This window comes from Mustela nivalis (assembly GCF_964662115.1).
Source record: "Mustela nivalis genome assembly, chromosome: 8".
NCBI classification, from domain to species: domain Eukaryota; kingdom Metazoa; phylum Chordata; class Mammalia; order Carnivora; family Mustelidae; genus Mustela; species Mustela nivalis.
The window spans coordinates 86,997,634-87,014,182 of NC_139027.1; the positions used below are offsets into that span (position 1 = coordinate 86,997,634).

General features: G+C 41.1%; 1 protein-coding gene across 2 annotated transcripts in view; it reads left to right on the forward strand.

Moving 5' to 3' along the window:
- SULT1C3 (sulfotransferase family 1C member 3) overlaps nt 1–16,549 on the forward strand; it is a 48,356-nt gene that overhangs the window by 6,512 nt on the left and 25,295 nt on the right. For both annotated transcript variants that reach the window (XM_082744222.1, XM_082744223.1), the window contains exons 2-3: nt 11,830–12,012; nt 14,246–14,374. In XM_082744222.1, the coding sequence (XP_082600348.1) occupies nt 11,841–12,012; nt 14,246–14,374 (301 nt within the window). In that variant the 5' untranslated portion in view covers nt 11,830–11,840. The remainder of the gene's footprint in view (nt 1–11,829; nt 12,013–14,245; nt 14,375–16,549) is intronic.

Consider the following 16,549-nt stretch of genomic DNA (forward strand, 5'->3'; position numbering starts at 1 on the left):
ATTGTCGAATTTGTTGGCATAGAGTTGCTCATAGTATGTCCTTATAATTGTTTGTATTTCTTTGGTGTTGGTTGTGATCCCTCCTCTTTCATTCATGATTTTATTTATTTGGGTTCGTTCTCTTTTCTTTTTGATAAGTCTGGCCAGGGCTTTGTCAATCTTATCAATTCTTTCAAAGAACAAGCTTCTAGTTTTATTGATTTGTTCTATTGTTTTTTTAGTTTCTATTTCATTGGTTTCTGCTCTGATCTTTATGATTTCTCTTCTGCTGGGTTTAGGCTTTCTTTGTTGTTCTTTCTCCAGCTCCTTTAAGTGTAGGGTTATGTTGTGTATTGGAGACCTTTCTTGTTTCTTGAGAAAGGCTTGTAGCACTATATATTTTCCTCTCAAGACTGGCTTTATTGTGTCCCACAGATTTTGAACCGTTGTGTTTCCATTATCATTTGTTTCCATGAATTTTTTCAATTCTTCTTTAATTTCTTTGTTAATCCATTCATTTTTTTTAGAAGGATGCTGTTTAGTCTCCATGTATTTGGGTTCTTTCCAAATTTCCTCTTGTGATTGTGTTCTAGCTTCAGAGCATATTTCAGAGTGGTCTGAAAATATGCAGGGAATGATCCCAAACTTCTGATACCAGTTGAGACCTGATTTATGTCCCAGGATTTGATCTATTCTAGAGATTGTTCCATGTGCACTAGAGAAGAAATGTGTATTCTGTTGCTTTGGGATGGAATTTTCTGAATATATCTGTGATGTCCATCTGGTCTAGTGTGTCATTTAAGGCCTTTATTTCCTTGTTGATCTTTTGTTTAGATGATCTGTCCATTTCAGTGAGGGGAGTGTTAAAGTCCCCTACTATTATTGTATTATTGTCGATGTATTTCTTTGATTTGTTATTAATTGATTTATATAGTTGGCTGCTCCCACGTTAGGGGCATAGTTATTTAAAATTGTTAGGTCATCTTGTTGGACAGACCCTTTGAGTATGATATAGTGTCCTTCTTCACCTCTTATTATAGTCTTTGGCTTAAAATTTAATTGATCTGATATAAGGATTGCCATCTCAGCCTTCTTTTGATGTCCATTAGTATGGTACATTGTTTTCCACCCCCTCACTTTAAATCTGGGGGTGTCTTTGGGTCTGAAATGAGTTCCTTGTAGGCAGCATATTGATGGGTTTTGGTTTTTCATCCATTCTGATACCCTGTGTCTTTTGATTGGGGCATTTAGTCCATTAACATTCAGGGTAACTATTGAGAGATATGAATTTAGTGCCATTGTATTGCCTGTAAGGTGACTGTTACTGTATATGGTCTCTGTTCCTTTCTGATCTACTACTTTTAGGGTCTCTCTTTGCTTAGAGGACCTCTTTCAGTATTTCCTGTAGAGCTGGTTTGGTGTTCACAAATTATTTCAGTTTTTGTTTGTCCTGGAAGCTTTTTATCTCTCCTTCTATTTTCAATGATAGCCTAGCTGGATATAGTATTCTTGGCTGCATGGTTTTCTCTTTTAGTACTCTGAATATATCATGCCAGTTCTTTCTAACCTGCCAAGTCTCTGTGGATAGGTCCGCTGCCAATCTAATGTTTTTACCCTTGTATGTTACAGACTTCTTTTCCCGGGCTGCTTTCAGGATTTTCTCTTTGTCGCTAAGAGGTAAATTTTACTCTCAGGTGACGAGGTGAGGACCTATTTTTATTGATTTTGAGGGGCGTTCTTAACATCTCCTGGATTTTGATATTTCTTCCCTTTGCCATATTAGGGAAATTCTCTACAATAATTTGCCTCAATATACCTTCTGCTCCCCTCTCTCTTTCTTCTTTTATTTCTTTTTTTTTTTTTATTTGACAGACAGAAATCACAAGTAGGCATAGAGGCAGGCAGAGAGAGAGAGGAAGGGAAGCAGGCTCCCCGCTGAGCAGAGAGCCTGACGCAGGGCTCAATCCCAGGACCCTGAGACCATGACCTGAGCCGAAGGCAGAGGCTTAACCCACGAGCCACCCAGGCGCCCCTCTCTTTCTTCTTCTGGAATCCCAATTATTCTAATGTTGTGCCATTTTATGGTGTCACTTATCTCCCGAATTCTCTCCTCGTGGTCTAGTATTTGTTTGCCTCTCTTTTGATCAGCTGCTTTAGTCTCTGTCATTTGGTCTTCTATGTCACTAATTCTTTCTTCTGCCTTATTCATCCTACCAGTAAGAGCCTCCATTTTTTATTGCACCTCATTAATAGCTTTTTTTATTTCAACTTAGTTAGATTTTAGTTTTTATTTCTCCAGAAATGGCTTTTATCTCTCCAGATAGTGTTTCTCTAATATCTTCTATGCCTTTTTCGAGCCTGGCTAGAACCTTGAGAATCATCATTCTGAACTCTAGATCTGTTGTATTAGCAATGTCTGTATTTATTAGGTCCCCAGCCTTCGGTACTACCTCTTGTTCTTTTTTTTGTGGTGAGTTTTTCTGCCTTGTCATTTTGTCCAGATAAGATTTGCTTTCTCCTCCTCTGGAATTCCGCTGTTCTCCTAGGTGAGTGAAGTTGGTCTTGGCTGGGTTTCTTGTTGATCTTCTGGGGGAGGGGCCTGTTGTAGTGACTCTCAAGTGTCTTTGCCCCAGGTAGAATTACACCACCCTTACCAGGGGCCTGGCTAAGTAATCTGCTCAGATTTGCTTTCAGAAGCTTTTGTTCCCTGAGCGCTTTCCGTAGAGTTCCAGAGGACAGGAATGAAGATGGCGGTCTCCCAGTATCCAGCACAGAGGAGCCGAGAGCTCAGGGTCCCGCTCCTCAGTGCACCCTCTGAAAAAAAGCGCCCAACTGCCCCCATCTCCCTAGCCTCTGGTCATGCTTGTAGGAAAGCACTAAATCTGTCACACTTGGAAAAAAGCACTTGGTCGTTTCTGTCTCTGTGGCCTCTGGCCGCACTCCGACCTCACCCAGCCCATGACCAGTTCAAGGTAACCCCGAGCTGAGAGCTCACTCCTCGGCTTTGTCACTGTAGCCAGCTTCCCTGCTCTAATACCTGCAAGCTCTGCGACACTCAGACACCCCTGGTCCTTCTGTGACCCCATGGGACATGGGGTTATGCTGACCCCACGTGGGCTTCCCCCCAGTTTAGCCTCTGGAGCGATGTCCCTCCATGGAGAAGACTTTTAAAAGTCCTGATTTTGTGCTCTGTTGCTCTGCCACTTGCCGGGAGCTGGCCCCTCAACCCTGCAGTCTATCTTCCCCTCGCTTTGAATTCACTTCTCCGCATATCCTACCTTTCAGAAAGTGACTGATTTTCTGTTTCTAGAATTATTGCTCTTCTCTTCGATTTCCTGTTGGATTTGTAGGTGTTTGCAATGGTTAGATAAGCTATCTAGCTGATCTCCTGCTACCTGATGTCATCTCAGCCTGCTACTTATCCGCCATCTTGACTCCTCTCCCCCTTGTATTGCATTTTGATATGTCTCTTTTGTCTCTTATAGTCTGGCCTTAACCATTTTGGTTTCTTTTGTTGTCTATTTCCCTAATGGGGATGCTTTTGAAAATTTTGGGCCAATTGTCTCATAGAACATCTCTCATTGTGGTTGTATCCAATTGTTTCTTCATGATTAGATGAAGAATGAAAATATATGAAGAATGAAAAACATTGTTACTGGAAAATACCCCAAGTCATGCTTCTGATATTTCACTGCATTACATCTGGCAATAATACAGCTCATTCTGCTATCAGGCATGCTAATTTACACTTGGGCAGGGTGATCATCAGAAGGCACATTTCTGCCTCTGTAATCTGCTGTGAGTGGATATTTTGAAACTCTGTGAATATCGCATTTCTCTCAGCACTGTATCCAAGGGTGTTTAGCATCTACTGGTGCTGTTTTTATACCTATCATTCCTTTTACACTTACTAGCTTCATTCTTCCATGAAGAAGATCAGCTGAAATCCTTAAAAAGCAGCCACTCAGCCTAGCAGAGCAAGGAAAAATGTTTTCTGGAGGAGCCTATCTTTAAAACAGAGTGAAAGAATCCCACAAATAAAAGGTTACTGATGGTGAATTGTGCTGAGAAGTCTGAGCAAGTGTGTTGAACTCTGACCTGCTGAATAAGGAGGCACACGCCACCCACTTAGGAGCAAGAGGTATCTTCCTCGACATCTGAGCTCCCACTTCAAGGACTTGAAAACCCTGGATTCATTTTTAATTAAGATATGGTTTCAGTACACCCACACAAAGGAAATAAAGCCACAGGATTCATTATTTAGAGATCCCAGAAGGGAGGTGTTGCAATGAACTGGGGAAAGGGCATTCTTCTGGTCCCAAGTTACATGCAAGTGGTAGATCAAGAGCAGGGTAGCAAGCACCTCTTACTTACAAGGATCGAGGTCAGTGACTTTTTGTGGGCCTAACTGTAAGTAGTTATTTTAGAAATGTCCTGGGGGGAAATGAAGCAGGAACTTGTGGTGGCACCCTAAACCCAGGTCCTTATCTGAATTGCAGACCCTGGGTGTGAACAGGGTTGTCACACTATAAAATGCCTATGCACAACTCAAAATAGCTGTTTGCTCATCACAATTGACCCTGAGATGCCCAGGCATTATCTTTAGGGAAAATCATGGGCACTGTCCAGACAGCAGAGATATTAAAAGCTGCTAACAGGGACTGGTCATGCAGCATATGAAACATGTGAGCAAAGCATAAATATCAATCAATAAGATCATTAAACAAACCACAGTTTGAAATCCTGACAAACCAGTCCCTTCATTTACTGAGTCCAGCCAAGAAAATACATCAAAGCCCTTGGATAACGTGAAGGTAGGTGTTTGATAACTAGGATGAGATTGCAGAACATTTGCACCTGTTGGGTTGTCTGAATTTGTCCAGAATCACTCATATTTATGCAGCAGGTTGTGGCCTGTACAGCACACACATGTCCTTGCTGGACCTGTTAAGTAATCTAAAGCTAAATAGTTATCTAAAACCATCTGCACTAAGAAATCACAAAGGAATGCACTGACAAGCAAGTCTATTAGAAGGATTATTAATAGGGAGATTATGGAGCCCAGAGTGGTGACTGTGGGGAAGAGTCCCGTTGGGGTTAAGAAGGTAACCCTGCAGCTTTGTTCCTGAAATAGAGGTTCCATGGTGGTGGTGTCACCTGCAGCAAGGGAGGGGTCCTCTCAACAGTAAATAAATTTACTAACTCTTAGTAGGACACATAATGTGGACCAATATAACAGATGTGGTAAGAGCAAGCAACTGAGTAAAGTGTTTAAAGGGGCCCCACAAGGTTGTAAGACTGGACACATAATTTGGCTTTCCACGGCTTCAAGTCACAGCAGAAAGCAGCCTGCGTCACAGTCAAGCAACAAGCAAGGGAGCCTAGGGTAAACATGGCAAATGCAGGCGAGTGATTGTGCGGTTTCAACAACTTTCTAGAGTTGCCCTCTGGGGTCCAGGAGAATCCACACAACCCAGATGACTTGGCACATGAGGCACAGAATAAGGCCTGCAGCAGTGAATATCTGCATTTTATAGTTTTGTGCCTGCGCAGCCCCTACCCCATGTAGGTATTTACTATGGGGCCATTGTGTGTCAGCAGCCCACTGATGGTCTCCTCCAAAATGGAGTAGAGCCAATTGTTGTGACTGTTGCACCACACCATCATCTTCTAACGGTGCTGGTGTCAGCCAACCTGAGGGCCTTTTCCCCCCTTTTAGGGCTCCATGCCATTCCCTTGGGGGGATCCAAGTGCAATTGCCTCCACTTCCTATAGGGAGTTGTGGTTAGGAGATATGAGCCATCCACTAAAGCCACTGAATTTTTGAATTTCAGCTGGAATTTGCATATCCAGTGGGTAGGTGTGGTCCAGGTGTGGTCTAATGGGTCAGGACTGTCTACAACCAGGGAGTCATTGCTAACCATGCATTCCCCCATTAGATCACCAATGAGTATTGGAAGGAGTGATGATGGACATTTTACTTTGGTTTATTATTACTTTTAATTATTTATTTTGAGAGAGAGAGAGCATGCACAAGCAGGGAGAGGAGGAAAGGGAGAGAGAATCTCAAGTAGACTCCATTCTGAGCTTGGAGCTTGATGCAAGACCCTGAGATCATGACCTGAGCCTAAATCAAGAGTCAAATGCTTAACCAACTAAACCACTCAGGCGCCTCATGATTGACATTTGAAATAGGTAAGAGGACTCAAAAGTATTGGGAAACTTGTAAAGAATGTTCTCCCATAAGATGAAGGCAACAGATTCCCTTCTGATAATAGCCTGGCGAGTCCAATTGGTGTAAGGAGAATGGTGGCCATATGACCAAGAGTTTAAAGTGTCACTGCAGCAGGGAAGTCTATTTAGGAGTCCATGTACTGCCCTGCAACTTGAGAAGCGAGTATTTTATTTTTTTAATTTATTTTTTATTAATTTTCAGCATAAGAGTATTCATTGTTTTTTGCACCACACCCAGTGCTCCATGCAATCTGTGCCCTCTCTAATACCCACCACCTGGTTCCCCCAACCTCCCACCCCTCCCACCACTTAAAACCCCTCAGATTATTTTTCAGAGTCCATAGTCTCTCATGGTTCACCTCCCCTTCCAATTTCCCTCAACTCCCTTCTCATAACTCCCCATGTCCACCATGCTATTTGTTATGCTCCACTAATAAGTGAAACCATATGATAATTTTAAAAGACCACCAAGGCATTCAGTAATGCCAGAGGTCTGTGGTGGAACAGGAGGTAAAAATTCCATTGGATGTCCCAAAGGAGAGCCCAGGACCCTGTTATATGGGCAATAAGGTGAGATCCTTGATCTGAGTGAATGGTGTCAGGAAGGCTGAATGGGGACAGGACATATTTAGAAAAGCAAGATTATCTGCTCTTCAGGGAAGTTCCTTGTGGGTATAGGAAGCAGTAGGCTGGTTCCTATATACATAAGAGCATCCATACACATAATAGCAAAAAAAAAAAAAAAAAAAAAAAAAGCCAGTGGTGCCACTTACAGAGGTAGTGATCCAATGAAATCAAATTACCAGTGGCTGAACTCCCTGAACAGAAGCATGACCAGACAGTTTCTAGTTTAGGAGTTTAATTTGCAATTATTGGCTTATATTGGCAACATATGGTTTAAGAGTATAATTTGCAATTCAAAACAATGCATTTTGCAAGCACTGTCGTAAGTATAGTGCCCCACAGTGAGCCCAGACCAGTGTGGCAACAGCCCCCACATGACCTGCAGAGACATGGGAGCAATAAGGAGTGTGGGGGTGGTGACTATGACAGGCCAGAATGGTGGAGCTGAAGAGCCGTGGACTGATGGGCTGGGGTGGGGGTCATAAGCTGTAATTTTATGGTGAAGGGTGGAACCTGCAGAGTAGTTGGGCAAGTCAGAAGTTGAGAGCCCCCACAGCCAGTGACATGGACTAAGGGAAAAGTATGTACCTTGTGGTTAAGTACAGCCTCTGGTGTGGTCATTTGCATGTGCTGAAATGTGGGTAACCTTCATTGTGACTGGTTTCTGGGCAATCTCCCTCCAAATTAAGACACCCCCCAAATAGAATGGCCTTGAATGTGAAAATCGTCCAGCTGCCATTAGCCTAACCAAACTGGAGACCATTAACAGCTGCCCATGAGTCAGAAAAACCCTAGAGAAGAGGCCTGTCATGGGTAAACCACTCTGCATAACCCTTTGTACCACTACAAGCCCAGCAAGCCATCTTTGATAACTGTTGTGCTTCGGGCAGGATGGCACACTGCTGCTCTCCAGCTGAAAAGGGAATTCATCAAATGAAAGGCAGGACTAGAGAAATCACAGCCCTGTGATTTCACAATTTCATTAGCTGGGCTCACCTGGCTCGCCTATCTCCCCAGTAGACTGGAGCCAGGGAAACAAAGCAAAGGAAACTGTGAAGGAGAGATGAAGACAGAATCAACAGGTCAGACGCAAAGCCAGTTAGTTCCACAAGGTAAGAGCAAAGTGAGTGGGAGAAAGACAATATATGAAGAGCTGAAAATGTTCCAAAATCTATGAAATTTACAAATCCTTGATATCAGAAATACAAGCTCCAGCAAAGATAAATAAGAATAAATATAAGTGTAGATATTGTTCCACCAGACAATATTTTTATCTGAGAACACCAGATAAAACACGATTTTGCAAAGTAGGGAAGAAAGACATGTTAGAAAAAATATACATGGTTAAGACAGTGGATTTCCTGGTAGCAGAAAGAAACCAGAAAACAATAAAATGAGTAAGATTAAAATTAAAAGGCTAGGGAAATATATATACCTGGAAAATACTACCTAAAGAGTAGCTACTATTGTGGCCATTGGTATCGGACACAGAAAACTTTAAGCAAAAAGCAGTATCAGAGATAAAGGTGGCATTTCATAATAATAAAAAGAAAAATTGATTCAAAAGGTTAAACGTTTGAACTAGTATGCACTCATTAGCAGATTCAAAGTATAAAGAGTAAAAATTGAGAGAAATACAAGAAGAAATTGGCAAATTTTATACTCTTAGTGGCTGTTCTAGTCTATAAATGTTGAATCAGACAAAGAAGAGTAAAGCCCTATTAAAGCCATCCTGCCATACTCATAACCTGTTAATTTTATTTTTAAATAACACAAGTGCTGCAGAAAATATGTGCAGTGGGCCAGGGTGTGCCTGAAACAGACTACATACCTCTGAAGGATCAAGTTTACTTGAACATTCTGGGTGGAGAGGATTTATTTTTATATGCTTCCTCATCCAAGATTGAGTTCTGGCTCAAGGTAGCATTGTAGAAAGATCATGAACTCACCTCCTTTCATGAATTCCATGAGTCCACTGCTACAAATGGAACAATTTCCTCTATAGAAACCTAAAGTTTGGCTGAGTGACAGCGACACATCAGGCAAATGAGAAGACCATATCGAAGTGGGAGACAGGCTGGGACACAATCTCACCATAAAACCTGTCTTCGGCACCACAACCCACACCTGGAAGGGAACTCAAAACCCAGAGCTTCTCCCTGAGGAGAAAATTGTTCACACCCTACATCGGGCCACACAACTTTTAAGGCATACACCTGGGTGATGGGTCTCCAAAACATCTAACTTTGCAAACCAAGGAAGCTCGTGTCCCAAAACCCACAAGACTATATAGCAAACTGAGAAACAGCTCTTAAGTGGCTCATGTGCTCAGACTCCTGACCCTGGGTCCCAGCACAGAGACAGCAGATCAGGCCCAGACCTAAAGTGAAGGAGGCTCACATGCTCATAACAGTAACAAAGAGCAAGCGATAGCGAGGATATGGAGGAAAGAGAGCCTGCAACTGCTGACGGGAAGGCGATTTGGTGCAGTCATTGTGGAAAACAGTGTGGAAATTTCTCAAAATATTAAAATTGATCTAGCATATGATCCAGCAATTCCGTTTTCCGTATTTAATGAAGAAAATGAAAAACTAATTCGAAAAAATATATGCATCCCCATGTTCACTTCAGCATTATTTATAATACCCAAGATATGGAAACAACTTAAATGAACCTCAAAGAATAAACAGATAAGGGATTTATAATATATATCTGTGTGTATATACATATACATATATATATACATATAGTGTGTATGTACACACACACACAACGGAATATTATTCAGCCATAAAATAAGAATGAGGGGCATCTGGCTGGCTCAGTCTATAAAGCATGTGACTCTTTATCTCAGGGTTGTAAGTTCTAGCCCCACACTGGGTGTAGAGATTAAAAAAAAAAAAAAAGAATGAAATCTTGCCATTTGTAACAACATGGATGGACTTCAAGGGCATTATGTTAACTGAAATAAATTTGACAGAGAAAGAAAAATACTATAGGTTTTCTCTTATTTTTTTTTAATATAATTTTTTATTTTTTATAAACATATATTTTTATCCCCAGGGGAATGTAGAAAAAATACGTATTTTTAAAACTAGGCTCATAGATACAGAGAACAGGCTGGTGGTTGTCACAGGTGAGAAGAAGGTGTTAGAGAAATGGATGAACTACTCTGGTTACATAAAATAAAATTTTTTAAAATCCCCCCCACAAATATCTTCAAAAAGATAAGGTGTAAGCATGATAGAAGAGGTATGTAAGATAGAAAAAAAAAAAAAAACCCAGGGGCACCTGGGTGGCCTCTGCCTTCAACTCAGGTCATGGTCTCAGGGTCCTGGCAGTAAGCCCTGCATCAGGTTCTCTGCTCAGCAGGGAGCCTGCTTCCCTCTCTTTCTCTGCATGCCTCTCTGCCTGGTTGTGATCTCTCTCTCTATCAAATAAATAAATAAAATTTTATAAAAAAGAAAAAGACCCAATTTAACTCATAGAAATTAAAAAAAGAAGCAATGTCAAATATGAACAACACTCTGAACAGGATAAACAACAGACTGGTTGAAGAAAAAATTAGTAAACTTGGAGAGGTGACAATAGAAATTATTCAAAATGAAGCAAGTACAAAAAGCAAAAACCTCCTGTAAAGGGAGTGGTCACTATTTTGTTTGACTTTCAGCTAAGGAATATGAACAACTAGATATATAGTTACATCAGAGGCAATTTAGAGTTACAGACTGACCCCTCCCTTGCCATTCTACAGAGAGGAAAGCAAAACTCAGAATTCAGATTAAAACCAGAGTCTTGCACCCTACAGCAGATCACAGAGTATCAGGGGCATACGGGTAAAAGCTTTCCACTTACAAAGGCTTATTCAACCTAGTTAATAAAATTTCCTAAATATTTTCAATTGCATTTACTCTCTTTAAGGAACTCAGTTGTCTGATGATAACAAAAAGAGAAAGAAATTCTAATTACTTCACTAAACCTCACAAATCTTGTAAAATTAAGTTTATGAATTGATTCTTAAATTCTCTTAAACATTTGTAAGCTTAGTAAAATTAACTAAACTTTCAACCTAAAATTCTGAGTCTCCATATTAAAATCCTCAATAATACATTGACTTCTAATTACAAGCTCATCTGTTGGATATTCCAATATGTTAACGTTGCTCCTATATAAAAAGTACTTATTAAATGTGCCAAGATTACTCTGAAAACTAGCAATGCTGTACTTGGCTTTAGTGTGCTACATTTCTATAATAAAGAAACAGAAACAAAGCTCTCTGCGAAAGGAACCACTATGGCATGCCATGTCAGTGGGCGTTGCTTCCCCAAGCAAATTGGGGTCACCTCCTCAGCTAGCATATGTTGCTCTTCAGCCAGAGATCTGGGGCAGAGAGTGACACCTGGAGCTATTGACCCACAGAGAGACTTTGATATACTCCAGATCGGCCCCACTGAAATCTTTTGATGGCCATTGTGTGGAAAGGGAACCCTAATGTGAGTTTATTTCTGCCCCACCTGCTCTGTGACTCGTGCCAGCTCAGAGCTATCTAGATCAGATGTGGATTTCACCAACCTATCCACAGCCTGCTTCGATGTTGATCTGTAGACAGCCAGCCTAAGTGCTGATTCCATTTTGACCTTCTCTTACTGCTCAAACTTGACAAGGGCCTGTTAGCTTACCGGTCTTCTGACCTGATGTCTTCCTGTCACTCAGGCCTCAGGCCATCTCTAACAAGCCCATCAAAACCCATCTGGTCTAGCACATTTCCCAATGTGCTTTCCTCTGAAATATGTTCGTGCCTTTACCATCCTGTTACCCTGAAACGAAGCTATTGAAAATGATGCTGGCTCCCCCTCTTTTGAGTTCTTGCACCGAATTAATATTAATAAGCATAGTAATGAATGCCCATGACACCTCTCCTTTTTCAGAGAATATTTTTCTTGATAGGAATGACTGTTTTGAGCTTTAACACAAGCATTCTTTTCTTGTAAGCATCTGTTAAGATGTCCCTGGATGAAATGAAAGATCTCCAGCTGGTGGGAAAATACATACAACCAGAAACCAGGGAAGTGAATGGAGTCCTTATGACCAAGATAATGAGTGATAATTGGGACAAAATCTGGAATTTCCAAGCAAAACCTGATGATCTTCTCATTGCATCCTATGCAAAGTCAGGTAGGTTTGGGAAACTGGCGGTGGGGAAGTCAGCTGTAGAGGACTAGGGATGCTTGGAGGGGCCACCCTATTTTAAAAATGCAGGTTTTCCCCAGGGCTGGCCCCCAGGAGAAATGAAACCAGACTTGCTTCTGAGCACCAATCCCCAAGGATCCAAGGTCCTCCTGTTTACTTGGGTAGAATCTCAGATCCTGAAGGACCAAATTAATTACATGATTAGTTTAAAACAGAGTCTGAGAAATTATACAGAAGTTCTCACAGTCATCTTGCCAACCCAGCCACTCCTTGTTCCCATCAGCTAAGCAATCTGGGAAGTGACCACATTCCTTGCCCGTAAGAAGCATCTCTTAGTGGGGTGACACCAACGTGAGAAGGAAGGCTTTTACCCCAATATGAAATGTTCTAATAGCTTTGGGTCCAACACCCTTGCAAGTGCAGTGGGAAGGATCTGGGAATGGGGAGGTGACACTTCACCAGGAACTTATAAAATGAAGAGGAGGCTATGACAAAAGCGAGGGACTACAAAGGCAAGGGATTGCGAGGCTTGTGCAGGACATAAGGAACATTGGTTCCTTCTCTGGAGGAACAGAAAACCTCCCTCTTAACCAGGGAAGCCAATAGAATGACAGTCCCCCTGCACTGCCTGTATTTGTAACATCAAGGCATGCAAGCAAGTGAGGTGATGAACTTGAAGCTGTAACCAGTTTGAGAAGATCTCTCAGTGGCCATTTAACTTCACAAGAGGAACTCTTAGTATACATAACCAGAAAGATTTCAGAAAAGAGTTCATTCACCATAGTTCTTCAAAACCTCCTCAGACTGTTTCTGTTCTCTGTGGCTGGGAAGTCCCTCCTTAGCCTCACTCTGTTCTCATGACTCACATTACTTAAAACTAGGGCAGGGGCTTCCTGTCAGCAGGGCTTTATTCCTCAAGAATCTCTGTTTCTGTCTGGTTTGCACTGGACACTTCTGCCCAGAACTGAACTTGAATTTGCATTATACCTCAGAGCCGGCGCTTTTTTTCAGCTCACCCTTGAAATTATGCAGTCAATCCCAAGGCCCTCTGGACAGTCCCCACATCTCCAGTCATTCCCTCACCTCCCCGACTACCTCCTACCCTCTGTGAGCCCACTTATACTTTCCATTCTGGAAATGTGACTGTCTTTATCCTGGTTCCTGAGACCCCCCCCCAATGTCCGCACTGCCCAATCCCCCACCCCAGAAGCCTGGAATGTCCTGGCTTCTCAATGCAGATGAACATTCCAGTCATGCTTTGACTCTTCACTCCAAAGCTACCATCTGAACTGAGCCTCTCTGACCCTTTTCGCAGCAAGTTGGCCTCCTCCTCCAAACTCCTGCAACCCTTTGCACATCCTTTTTGGCTCTTACTGTATACTGTTCATCTTCTAGTTATCTGTGTATTTATCTGTGTATCTGTGTAATCGTATGTATAAGTGAGCAGCAGGTTTGGCTAAGAGTCAGAGAGACACAAAATGGTTTCGGTGGAAAAAGGACAATGGATATCCGGTGGGCAGTGAGCACAGTCTAGCTCTTTGCTGACCTGTATGCCTAGGTGCACTCTTCTTCTGTGTCCATTAGGATTCAATTTGGCTACAAGTGTCAGAAAACCCAGAAGGAAAAGCAATCTGGAGATTAGTAGTCAGGGCTGAAATGGTGTCTGTATTGATCATCCAAGACCCTGGGTCTTTCTAACTTTCTACACACATTCAAAAAGCAGCAAGAAGGTAGGAAGGGGGGAATAAGGTCGTGTTCCTTCCCTTGGGGTGGGGGGGGACTTCCAAAAATGGCATGGCCACATCATGCAAGAAAGACTGGAAAGTATTACCTTTGAGGCAAGTAGCTGTATGCCCAGCTAAAAATTAAGGATCTATTATTTGAGAAGGAAGGGAAGAATGGATATAAGCTAGGCAAGAGGTAGTCTCTGTCCTAACTTATCTCTTCCAAAAAGATCATAAACTTGTTAGGACACGGACAGGAGTTAATTCATCTTTGTATCTCCCTACATTCATTTGATTCGAGGCTCACTCATTCAGACTACATTTACTAGGTGCAAAGCCCTATGCAAAGCATTAGGAATTAAAGAGGAGGTGATAAGTGAGGTGATTTCACTTAACATTCAGCCTATGTGAATTTCACTGAATACATAAATAATCAAGGAAATGAATTAAATTGTTCAGTGAGTGGATGGAATTGACAATAACTGATGCTCTAGGCACAACCTGGACACAAGAAATTGTGGACATGATCCAAAATGATGGAGATGTGCAGAAGTGCCAGAGGGCCAACACCTTTGACCGTCATCCTTTCATTGAGTGGACTCTACCTCCGCCCCTCAACTCAGGTAAGCTCGCCCAAATAAAACCCATGAGGCTGTAACGAAGACCCACAACCACTGTGCTAGGTCAATTTGCAACTGAAAAGAGAATTGTTTCTACAATCAGCTTTCTGAAAAATATTTCCAAAGGACACTGGGAAAGCGGTAAAGGTCTATGTACTCACTTCAACTTGGAAATAAGACTTTTAAATCTCTCTTCTAAAATGAATGATTGGGTAGCATGAGACAGCAGATTCCCTACTGATGATGGGGAATTCCAGAGTGATGATGAATGTGTAACACAGAGAAGGCAGGGTGAGCACTCCTAGCATCCAGTGATTATGAACCATATTCCTCAAATGTCCATCAACAGATGAATGAATAAAGAAGATGTGGTGTGTGTGTGTGTAAATACATACACACACACACACACACACACACACACACACAATGGAATACTATGCAGCCATCAAAAGAAATGAAATCTTGCCATTTGCAATGATGTGGATAGAACTAGAGGCTATTATGCTGAGCGAAATAAGTCAGTCAGAGAAAGACAACTATCATATGATCTCCCTGCTATGAGGAAGTTGAGAGGCAGGGCAGGGGGATTATCGGGGTGGGGAGGGGAAAAATGAAATGGGATGGGATCAGGAGGGAGACAAACCATAAGAGACTCTTAATCTCATGAAACAAACTGAGGGTTGCTGGGCGATGGCTGGGTTAAGGACATTGGAGGGTATGTGCTATGGTGAGTGCTGTGAAATGTGTAAGCCGGATGATTCACAGACCTGTACCCCTGAAGCAAATAATACATTATATTTTAATAAATAATTAAAAAAAGAAGAACCACATTCCTCTGTCATTGTGCTCCCTTCCCATAGAGGATTGTCTTCAAATATATTTGATCTATAACCTGTCTACCACAGAATCGAACTAAATTATATATAATATCATTATCGTCAATAATTATCATTCACACCAAAGATACTAAGAAACATAAAATGCAGCACCCTTAAAGAACTTGAAGTCAATTAAGAATAGAGTACATGTTTTTATAAAGTAAATAGTAGCAAACAGTAGCTTTTGTAATAGGAGACAACCTCGTGGTGAAGTCCCAGACTTTGGAATGAAACAATTCAGCTTCAAATATTTTATCTGGGTAGCATTGAGCACATTATTAACTGTCAAACCTCAAGTTTTATTCATTTGTAAGTAACACCTATTGAAAACCCATTATTGATTGAGTCATCTATTTCTAGCACATTTAGTTGAAAAAAAATATCTTTTTCCCATTGAATAACTTTGGCTACTTTTCTAAAATCAATGAATTACATATGTACGTGTATATTCTGGACTTTCTATTCTGTTCCTTTCCATTGTGTGTCTATCTTTATGTCAACACCACATCTTTGGATTACTGTAGGTTTGTAAGTTTTGAAATCAGATAGTATAAGCGCTTCAATTTTTTTTTTCTTTTTCAAGTTTGTTTTATCTATTTTAGGATCTTTGTAAACTCTAGGATCAGGCTGTAAGTTTCCACAGTGGGGAAAAAAATCTTCTGCTATTTGGCTGGGATTGCACTGAATCTATTGATCCATTTGGGGAGGACTTTAAAACCTAACAAAATCAGGTTTTCTGATCTCTGAATGTGATTTATCTCTTCAACTACTTGGGCCTTGTTTAGTTTCCCTCACCAGTGATTTATATCTTCCATTACTTACGTCTGGCACAGTGTCAATTAAAATTAACTATAAATATTTTTATTTTATACTATTATAAATCATATTTTTATATTTTAATTTTTAATTATTTGTGGCTGGTATACTGAAATATGATTGATACTTGTATGACCTTGTGCCCTGTAGCCTAGCTTATTGATTCTAGTAACATTTTTGTACATTCTCTTGGGTTTTCTACATGAACCATCATATATTCTGTGAATAAAGAAAATTTTACTTCTTCCTTTCTAGTCTGGATATTTGTTATTTCTTTTTCTTGCTTTATTGTACCTCCTGGGACCTCCAATGCAATGTTGAACAGAAATCATGAGAGCAGATATCCTTGTCTTGTTCCTGCTCCTAAGGGAAAAGTATTCAGCATCAAATATGATGCTAGCTGCAGTTTTGTTTTTGTTTTCTTTTTTTGTTTTGCTTCATTTTGTTTTGTTTTGCTTTGCTTTGCTTTGCTTTGCTTTTGGTA